The sequence below is a fragment of the Petaurus breviceps genome, unplaced genomic scaffold (assembly GCF_028583685.1).
Source record: "Petaurus breviceps papuanus isolate PSGF00001 unplaced genomic scaffold, PetGlider_PUasm1.0 428, whole genome shotgun sequence".
Classification (NCBI taxonomy): Eukaryota; Metazoa; Chordata; class Mammalia; order Diprotodontia; family Petauridae; genus Petaurus; species Petaurus breviceps.
In genome coordinates, this window is record NW_027186331.1 from 3,960,940 (window position 1) to 3,970,833 (window position 9,894).

Sequence of the window (9,894 nt, forward strand, 5' to 3'; positions counted from 1 at the left end):
CCATCTGTCCGTCCCTCCATCTGTCCCTCTCTCCATCCACCCATCTGTCCATCCATCCCTCTGTCCATCCCTCCGTCCTTCCATCTGTCCGTCCATCTTTTATTTAACTGCTGTGCCCAGACACAAGCCACCTGCTTGCCCTGCAGGGAGAGGCCAGAAGCCACCTCCCCCACCCCAGGGTCATCCGTGGAAGGTCCAGGGTCACCGGCCAGTCTCCACCCAGATCCAAGCCGAGTCCTTTTGCCCCCAGCCTGGCAGCGCCAGGCAGCCGAGGGGGAGGGGAGCCTCATGAGCTGACCCTTTGGGGAGCAGAGACGCCCCCTCCCAGGCCCCCTGTCCAACCCATCCATCCAGTCCAGGAGGAACCTTCAGCCTGTGACCTGCAGGAAGTGAGCAGACTTACACCCAGGTCCGTCCTCGAGAGGAGGCCACAGAGGCCCAGAGCTGGGAAGGGGCTTGCCCCAGGACCTGCCTCCCACTCTGTGCAGCAGTGCCTTTATTAAGTGCCTGCTGTGTACTGAGCACCGACCTATGCATCGAGGCCCAACTCTCAGGGACCTCCCAGTATTGTGGAGCTGGAGGACACCTCACTGCCATTCCCACCCTCTCCCATTTAGCCTCTGCTGGAAGACCACCGGTGACGGGAGCTCACCACCTTTCTCTACTCACAGTTTCCATGGTTAGGAGCGGGCCGAATTTGGCCTCTTCAAAGCTCCCTGGTTTGTCCTTGGGGCCAGACAGTCCCCCCACTCACAGGCCAGTCCTTCTGACCTCCTGTGGATGCAGAGCCCCCAACTTTACGGGCACCATGCATGCCATAGCTCGCTGCACTGGGGTCGAGGTGCAGGCTTGAGGCTCACCTCAGACACTAGCTAGGACCCTGGCCGTGTCATTTTCTCCTGTGGTCCTCAGTTTTCTCATCTGTTAAAAGGGCTAACAGCATGAGAGAATGGGTATAGGGCAGAGGTGAGCCATGGGTGTGCTCTTCTGGGAACGCTCTGAGACAAAGCAGGAGGCGCCCTTGGCGAGGGATGGTGATTGGAGGGGCCTCGGGCTCAGGACAAAGCTCAGCTACTTCCTCTCCATCCCCCTCCCACCCGGAGCTCCCAGCCCTTCCCACCTGTGTGACCTTGGATGGCCAGGCCTCAGCGTCCTCATGTGCACAAGGCTTCATTGGGCCCATCCAAGCCTCCTGCTCCTGGCCCTGCCTCCCCAGAGAACCCTCCTCTGGAGGCTGCAGCCCCTGGGCACATGCCCAGAGCCTCAGCCTGGCTAACCTGGGCCCTAATGCCATCATAGCCACCCTCCCATGAGGAGGCCTCCATTTCCAGTCCAGCTCAACCGCTCACTAGCTGTGTGGCCTTGGACAAGGCACCTCCCTCCCTGGGCCTTGGTTTCTGAGCGGGGGGAGGATTGAGAAGGTGCCTTCCAGCACCTTGTGAGCTCTGAGGGCTCCCTGGGCACTGAGGTGGCTGGGAGTTGGCCCTGGGCCCCCCCCCAGACTCTTCCCTACATGATCATGGGGCCGGCCAGCTCTGCCTCACACAGACTAACACCCAGAGGGTGGAATGAGGGCATCCTGCCACACTTGTGCCCACAGCCTCGGCAGGAAGCTGCCACCCACCCTGGGCTCAGGCAGCGGCCCCATGGGCCTGCTGTCATTTTAAGTGTCCTTGGCTTGGGCTCCGTGGGGAGCCAGGAAGCAGGTGGGGAGGGGGGCAGGACAGGCTCACATTCTGCTCCGACACAAAAATTAGATGTTTATTGCCTATTATTGCTTGGTCTGTGCAAGGAGGAGGAGGAGGAGGGTGCCTGGGCCTGCTCTGGTTGGCAAACTCAGCAGTCAGTCCCTGGAAGAGGGGGAAGGATCATCCGTCAGGTGAAGATCAGAAGGGCCTCAAAGATGGGCTAGTCCAGGGTGAGGCCCATGGGCCGCTCCATCCTGAAGAAGGCTGGGTAGGTCCCAGGGGTGGGGACCGGCAAGAGGCAGGCATGGCCGCGGAGGAGACAGGCCAAGGGAAGGGGCTGCGGCAGAGCTGAATCAGCCGGGTCCCCAGGGCCCCACACAGCCCGCACCAGTCATGTCGTCCCCAAGCTTCTGGAGGGACCACAGCCTGGCGACTGTCGGCTTTGCAGCAGGACATGGACAGGCTAGGTTCGGCTCAGAGAGAGGAGAGATTGGGAAAGTGGCGGGTTTGGCAAGAGTCTTGAGTGAGCAGCTGCAGGTCCTGGCCAGATGTGCAGCAGCTGGCAGGCATGCTCGGCCAGCCGGGTCTTCAGTAGCCTTTGCCCGTCAGCCATGACATGTCGCCTGTCCTGGAAGAGAGGGTTAGAGCCGCTTCGCTTGGACTCTGAAGGATGTGGACAAACACCTGCCCCCAGCCCCCACACACATTCGGCCCCAGGATGTCTCCTCCCTTGGGCCAACTTGGCTACTTGAACTCATTCCCCTCCCACTTTTGGAAGCCTCCGTCCAAGAGTCTGACCCACAAGCTTTCTGCTCTCAGCCTAGAAACATGCCCAGGTCTCTGACATCCTGGGACGCCATCCCCCCTTCTCTGCAAAGTGTCTGAAAAACTCCATTTGTGTCTCAACTTTCCTCTCTCTCCTAGATTCCTGGCAATTGAGACTCCCACACTGCTCCTCCAGTGAAACCCTTCTCCCCCACAAAACCACCCCGTCCAGTGGGCTTTTCTCAGCCTTTCATCCTGACTTCATGGAAGCTCTCAACTCTGCATTGCCAGAGCTAAGGCATGGAGGGGACCCCAGAGATCAGCAAACCCACACAGGTATGTCCCCTACATCTTCTCCAACGTTTGGGCTCCCAGCCTTCACTTGAAGCACGGGGGACTCACTACCTGTTTAGACAGCCTGCCCCACTCTTGTCATTGTCAAGAGGCACGATGGAAAGGGCCCTGTCTCTGGAGTCTGAGGACGCAGGTTCAAGTCCAACCATGGCTTGTGACCGTGGACAAATCACTTAACTTTTAAAGCCTCCACAGTCTGGTCCCAGCCTCTTTCCAGCCTCACTGGATGTTAACTCCCCTTCCCTGCTGTCCAGCCAAACTGGTCTTCTCACTGTTCTTCCCACAAAACTCTCCATCCCTCACCTCCAGACCTTTAGCTGGAAGGGACCTTAGAAGTCATCTAGTATAACCCTTTCATTTTTACAGAGAAGGAAACTGAGCCCCTCAGATGGGAAGTGACTTGTCCGAGGTCTCACAATTAGCATCAGGGCCAGGATTTGAACCCAGGTTCTCTGACTGCATATTGTGCCCACCTTTGCACTGATCTAAGGTTCCATCAGTGTGGGTAATCCCCCTCCAATGATGCAGACTGCAACCCATCAGCAAGACTGGGGGAGGAGGGGAGTGTGGACAACTGAGAGCTGTCATTCCTGACCCACTTGCCCCTGATGGGTGACAGGCTCCCCTGCGTTTGCCCAGGATGGTTCCCAGAAATGACTCATCCAGCCCTTTACTGGGACACCTGGGTAATCATCCAGGCTTGGGAGGAGCCGCCTAAGCTGGGGAGACTCTGAGAACCCCTGATCTCCTCTCAGGGCCCCATGGGAGGGCAGCAGGGGGCAAAGGGAACTGCCATGAGGCTCCCGGGCATTACTCAGTCAGGAAGGTGCCAGGGACACATACTTGCCAAGACGAACAAAGAGCCTTCAGGTATGAAAGCAGAGGAGAGAGACAGAGAGAGAAAGAGAGAGAGGGAAGAAGAGTCGTTATTAGGAGGCCCCAGCTACCCCACGAGCAGCTCCAGGGCGAGTCTCTCTTTGCTTTTGGGTGGCCCTTGTCCTTCCCCATTCCTGGCAGCCGGACCTTGCCAAGGTTCTCAGGGCCTCAGCCAGCCCCGGGCCTGCCTCCACGGGTGACATCAAGAGCCCAGCACGGGATCAGAGGTGGGAGAGAAGATGGGCCGTGGCTGCAGGACGGGGGATTGTTGAATTCCCAGTCCCCCTCCCCAGAGTGCCCAGGGGTCTCCAGCCTTTCCCTGGGGCCATGGCTGAGGGCGCTGAGCCTCAGGTCCCAGAGACACTTTGGAGGGCTCTTGCCTAATGCTCCCAGGGATGGCCAAGTGTGTTCTATCCTGTTGTTCTTACTACAATAATCTGTTTGTGCCTTGTTCCTGCCCTGCTCCCTCTCCCCAGTAGACTGTGCACCCCATGAGGGCAGGGACTGGGCCTTATCTGAATTGTGTGCACATGCGCACACACACGCATCTCTGAGCACAGTGGATACTTTGAGAAGGTTGGTTTGTTCACATCGAGGAGTCCTGGCCTTCTGATTCTTCCAGGCTTTGCTCTAGACGTCCCTTGGCTGGTTGCTCTCTGGAAGGGCTCGGGGCCATCTGTAGAACTCCATGTTTCTCTGCCCTCTCCCAGATCCAGATCATTTAAACCATCAGCCAGCTCCTGGCACCAAGGCCCGACAGGGCCCACCCTTTGCTCTCCTTTTGCCAGACTGGTAGTTCTATTTGCTGCCCTCCACACGTGCCCCCAACCCCACACTGTTCTGGGTCTTCTCTTAGGTGGCTACAGGGAGGGTTAGGGAGACCCCTTGCCCTCGCAGGAAGGTGGTCTGCAAGGTCCCTCTGCCCCCAGGCTCTCCAGGGTTACAGGCTGTTCTTCAACATTTCAAGATACCTATTCCCTCAATGGAGGGCAGAGGATGCCCTCTACATTGTCTCAGATCCTAACTCCCAGAAACCTCAGTAGCTGGTCTTCATGAGATGTTGGAGCCAAAAAACTCATTGCCTGGTAGCCAAGCCCATGGGAGGCTCCCTTCTTTCCAATCAGGCTGGTCCTCAGACACCAGGCCCAGAGTTGGCCATCCTGGCCTCAGCCTCACCTTCTGAAATGATGACCTTTTGAGCTCCCCAGTCAAGGGCAGAAGGAACCTGGCACCTGAGCCCATAGAGAGGGGCTATTCATTGGCCTAGCTAGTGGCTGTCCTGGGCCCGGAGCGGGAAGGGGGGACACACAGAGGCCTTTACTCACTCCACATCTCGCTTTCGAATTGTTCTCCCCGAGGCCAGGACTTCAGCCACTTTGGAGACAATCGGGTCATAGTTCATGCTGGCCACAGCAATCACTTCATCACTCCTGTGAGGAAGAGCCAGGTGACTGTCTGGGGGGTGGGGGAGGCCTTCCCAAAGCTGGCCTCCCTCTCATGGCTGGCAAGGGTCAGGGTAGAAGCCACCAGGGACTCACTCACTTGGTGTAGAAGGCCACAAACTTCAGCTCGTCCAAATCCCCCTGGATGACGACATCATCAAAGCCTTCCCCATGCCCTGGGAATGGTCAGAGGGGGCAGAAAAGTGGCCAGTGAGCAAGAGAGCCAGGATCAGGGGCCTCCCTCCCTCTCTCCCCCAGACCCATCTGTGAGTCTCCTTTCTCCCAGCCCTTCTGGGCAGTCATAGGCAGCAGTGACCCCACACACACTCCTTTCCCCCACCTGGAATGGCCCTTCAGGTAACTGAAGGACGGCTAGCCTTGTTTCCTTCTGAGAACAATAGGGGGAGGGGGGATGTTCAGAGAGGCAGGCTCAAGTCTGGAGTCAGGACAAGTTTCCCAACGACAGGACTCCAGGAAAATCAACCAATCAATAAGCATCCCAGCGGATGGAGCATTGACCCCAGAGTCAAGAAGGCCCAAGTTCAAATCCCACCAGACACCAGCTACATGACCCTGGCAAATCATCGAACTTCTCTGGGCTCCACAAAATTAGGGGGGTGGGCTCAATGTGCACTGAGGTACCTTCCAGTTCTAAATCTCTGATCGCATGATACTAAATGAAACAATCCCTTATCTCAAGGAATTTACAGCCAGGAGTAAAGGTCAAGTTTGTAGGGATCTCAGAGGTTGCCTGGTCCAGTCCCCCTCCTTTTACAGGTTCATGGAGGGACCTCAGCACCCAGAGACACAGCAGAGCTAAGACAGGGAGGAAGCCAGGTCCCCCACTGTCTCCATCTCACCCTGAGACCTGCCATCACTGGGCAGAATCTGGATCTAGGGGTAGGAGGCAGAGGTGGGGGCTCCATCCAAGGCAGGTCTTCCTAAGCTGGGCTCCAAGAACATGAACTTATTTAATTGATCACCATATTTCAATACAGTGGGCTTCCTTTGAGATCTTAGATATTTTGTTTTAGGCATTGAAAAGCAGGACTGTGAGAAGGGAGTGCACCAGACAAGGAAGGTGAGAAGCCTAGCTCTAAGGAAAAACTTGGTACTGCTTGGAGCTGTCCAGCAGGTAATCTGGCTGCCTGGGAGAGGGTAGCTCCTCTGCTCAGAACCAGGATCAGCAGCGACCCTTCCATCTCAAGCTCTGGGGACTGGCAGAGATTCTAGTCTGACCTCTCCCCCCCCCATCCCCTTTATGCTGGTGGTCAGCTGGACTGGCATCTCCCTGAAGGCAAGCTCAGCCGCCTTCTCCTTATTTGCTCACTATTGCTACTATTATCGCCTCTCAGCCGGTCTCACTGCCTGGCTCTTCCTACTGCTTCTCCTACCTTCCCTCCCTCCCTCCTCTCCCTGGAGGATAAAGATTTTTACCCAGGGCCACTGTGCATCCCCCAAGACAACCAGGCCCTAGCTATTACCTGTGTAGCGGATACTTTTCCCAAACATGGCAGTCCAGAGGAAGGGCACGGTGCTGATCTCAGCTTCCTGGGCCAACATGTTCTGAGCTGCCACACGCCCTGATGGGAGAGGAGATCTGTGAGGACCAGGATGCCAGCCCGACAGGTGGCCCCAGGTGCTTCACTGAGACCACCCCACTCAGGCTGGACAAGACTGCCTACACACTGGGGGTATCACAGCAGCCCAGAAACGGGGAAAGAAACACAGCATTGATCTTACCCTTAGTGTCCCTGTGTGGTGTGTGATCATGAACAGAGAGGAGCTGGGTGCCAAGTGACCAGATCCCAGGACCCAGACTGAGGCTTAGAAGGGGACTGAGGAGCCACTCAGTCCAAGCTGTACCTGACCAAGGCATCCTGGCAAGGGATCAGTCAGCTTGACTTGGAGACCACCAGTGATGCAGAGCTCACTAGCTTGGGTGCATACACCTTAAACTTGACACACACACATGCACATGCATATGCACACCCCCTAGAGGGTGGACACGCCTGCCCAGCACACCTCTCCCTTTACATCTCTCCCAGCTCAGCCCCACCACAAGAGTCACCAATGACAAGAGGGGAGGCAGCAGGTGACTTCGGGGCTGGGGGTTAGGGAGGCCCATGTGTCCAGTGAAGTGTTCCTGTGATGTTTGGCTGCACAAGTGGTCAGTGACATGAATAGGTAAATGTGTACCCAGTGCAGGGCTGGCCCCCACTTTAGGAAGGATGTTGAAGAACAGGAGAGTGCCCAGGATGTGGAAGGGCCTCAAGGCCCTGCTAAGAAATACTGAGAGTATTTAAAGAAAACCCTCAGTAGGGAGGTGACAGTCATCTTTAAGATATAAAGGGCTATCTAGCCATCACCCAGAAGGGGGATTAACTGGTTCTGGCTGGACCTAGAGGGCAGAACAAGGAGTAACAGGGTAGTTGTGATTCAGTCATTTCAGTAAGGTCCAACTCCCTGTGACCCCATTTGGAGTTTTCTTGGCAGAGACACTGGACTGGTTTGCCATTTCCTTCTCCAGCTCATTTTATGGATGAGGAAACTAAAACAGGGTGAAGTGACTTGCCCAGGGTCACACAGCTGGCAAGTGTCTGAGGCTGGATTTGAACTCAGAAGACAAGCCTTCCTGACTCCAAGTCCTGTGCTCTGTGCAGTATGGCACCCCCAGCTGTCCTGAGGAGCAAAATGGGAAGATATAAAAAGGGAACTTAGGGCAGGGCATCAGCAAGAACTGAATCATGCCAGCCTGAAGGACTCCAGCAGAGGCTGGATGCCCCTTCCTTTTCAGGTGCAGATTGGCCCTGATGCCCCAGGGATCTCTCCAGTCTGAGGTTCAGGAGTTCTGGGAGTATTCAGGACAAGCAGGTGGCCAAAGCATGGTGCAGAGGCAAGGCGGTAGGGACCACCAGCAGCTGCAGGTCTAACAGGCAAAGAAGACAACGATGCTTCCCTTACTTCTCCATGGTTCCTTAGGGCTGGCAAAATGCTTTACACACACCCTTTCTTTGAAATTAATTTTTTAATTAATTAATTTTTATTTGTAATTAATTAAATTAAGATTAATATCTTTCCTGAAGCTCAGATTTGACCATGTCCCCGTTGCCCCTCTTCCATTCAGGTTCTCGTCACCTCCAGGATCATATACAAAACCCTTCATTGAGTTTCCCAAGCCTTTCCTACCCTGGCCCCCCCACCTTTCCCATCTTCTTGCATCTTCTACCTCCCTGTGTACCCCTAAGCCAGGGACACCCTGGCTTCCCTCCCACAAGATGCTCCATCTCCCAACTCTGGGCACTTCCATTGGCCATCCCCTGTGCCTGCCCAGTGTGCTTTCCCTCCTCCTCTCTGCCTCCTGGTTGCCCTGGCTTCCTTCAAGCCCCAGCTAAAATCCTACTTTTTGAAGTATTGCTAGTGGCTTCCTTCTGTGGATTATCTCAGATTTAATCCATATCCACCTTACTTATACATTTATACATATTATATACTTACATCACACTATGTGCAAATGCCCTGAAGTCAGGGGTATCTTTTGCCTTTCCCCAGCACTTAGCCCAATGCCTGGTACTTACTGCTTCTTAACTGACCAACAAAACCTTTGACTATGGACTAGGATCTCCCCGGCATCCCCCTCCTCTGTCTTAGGTCTGTGGCTCTCAGCTCTCCAAGGTGATCCCAAGCCCTAGATGTTCCTACATACTAGAAAAGCTTCCAGTACACACAGATGGTCTCTCAGCAAAGCCATGCTGGGACAAATGTATCATAGCTCAGTGCCAGAGGGCTGGCCACAGGGCATGGAGAGTCTGGCCACAGACACTCATGAAACCATCTGCTAAGACCTGGAGGGAGGGGTCTGCTCTGATGGATGGGGAGGTCCTTTCACCATGGGCAAGACCATGGTATTTTTGGCTATGCAAGATTGGTTCTTAGTGAACATTCAAAGGCTTGGGGGGGGGGGGCATTCTCCCTACTTCACCGAGTCTTAGGAGTGGAAAAGGGAAGGGAGAAAGTAGATAGATCAGGCACACCTTTCCCTGAAATGTTTGTTCCTGCCTGAAATTTGGGGTCTTGTTCAAAGTGTTGAACCCCACTCAGAGTTTGATTGGTGACTGAGATGAAAAAGCATATTCCATTCATCCATCACTTCATTCATGAATTCATCCATCATCTATTCATCTAGCTGTCTATTCTATCCCCCAATCCAACCATCCATCATCATCCCATTCCTTTATTGATCTGTATCTCCAGTCACCGTTCACCAATTCACCCATCTGTCTCTTCTCTCCAATGACTGATCCATACATCAGCAGCACACACATCACTTCATCCATCCATTTATTGCTGTCTTTGCATCTATCTGCCCATTCTATCCACTTGCCCAACTGTCCATCCGCCCACAGCTCCCTGGACTCCTTCCGGATTTTGCCCCCTTCCTCCCCCTACTCTCCTTATTTTGCTCCCTTGATGTGTCATCTTACCACATTAGAAAGGAAGCTCTCTGGGGGCAGGGGGGTAGTTTTGCTTGCATTTGCATTGCCAGTGCTTAGCACAGTGCCTGGCACACAACAATCACTTGATAAGTTTTATCTATTTCTCTATTCACTCTTCATCCATCTATCTGTCCAGCCACCAGCCTGTTTATCCATCCATGTGCTTATATCTATCAACCCATCCTTCCATTCATCTGCCCTATCCTGGCTATCTCCATGGGATGGCCCCTACTCTCCAGCCTCCACCTCCATCCAGCACTGAAGGTCCCACAT

General features: G+C 54.7%; 1 protein-coding gene across 2 annotated transcripts in view; it reads right to left on the reverse strand.

Annotated features, from left to right (window-relative positions):
* Positions 1-1,740: 1,740 nt before the first annotated feature.
* The window catches only part of AIFM3 (AIF family member 3), a 49,577-nt gene continuing 41,423 nt past the window's right edge, over positions 1,741-9,894 (reverse strand). Inside the window, exons 17-21 of one of the 2 annotated variants that reach the window (XM_069100895.1) lie at positions 6,610-6,708; positions 5,226-5,301; positions 5,009-5,113; positions 3,651-3,671; positions 1,741-2,316 (exon numbers count right to left, since the gene is read on the reverse strand). In XM_069100895.1, the coding sequence (XP_068956996.1) occupies positions 2,277-2,316; positions 3,651-3,671; positions 5,009-5,113; positions 5,226-5,301; positions 6,610-6,708 (341 nt within the window). In that variant the 3' untranslated portion in view covers positions 1,741-2,276. The remainder of the gene's footprint in view (positions 2,317-3,650; positions 3,672-5,008; positions 5,114-5,225; positions 5,302-6,609; positions 6,709-9,894) is intronic. The other variant, XM_069100896.1, reaches the window with a different exon arrangement.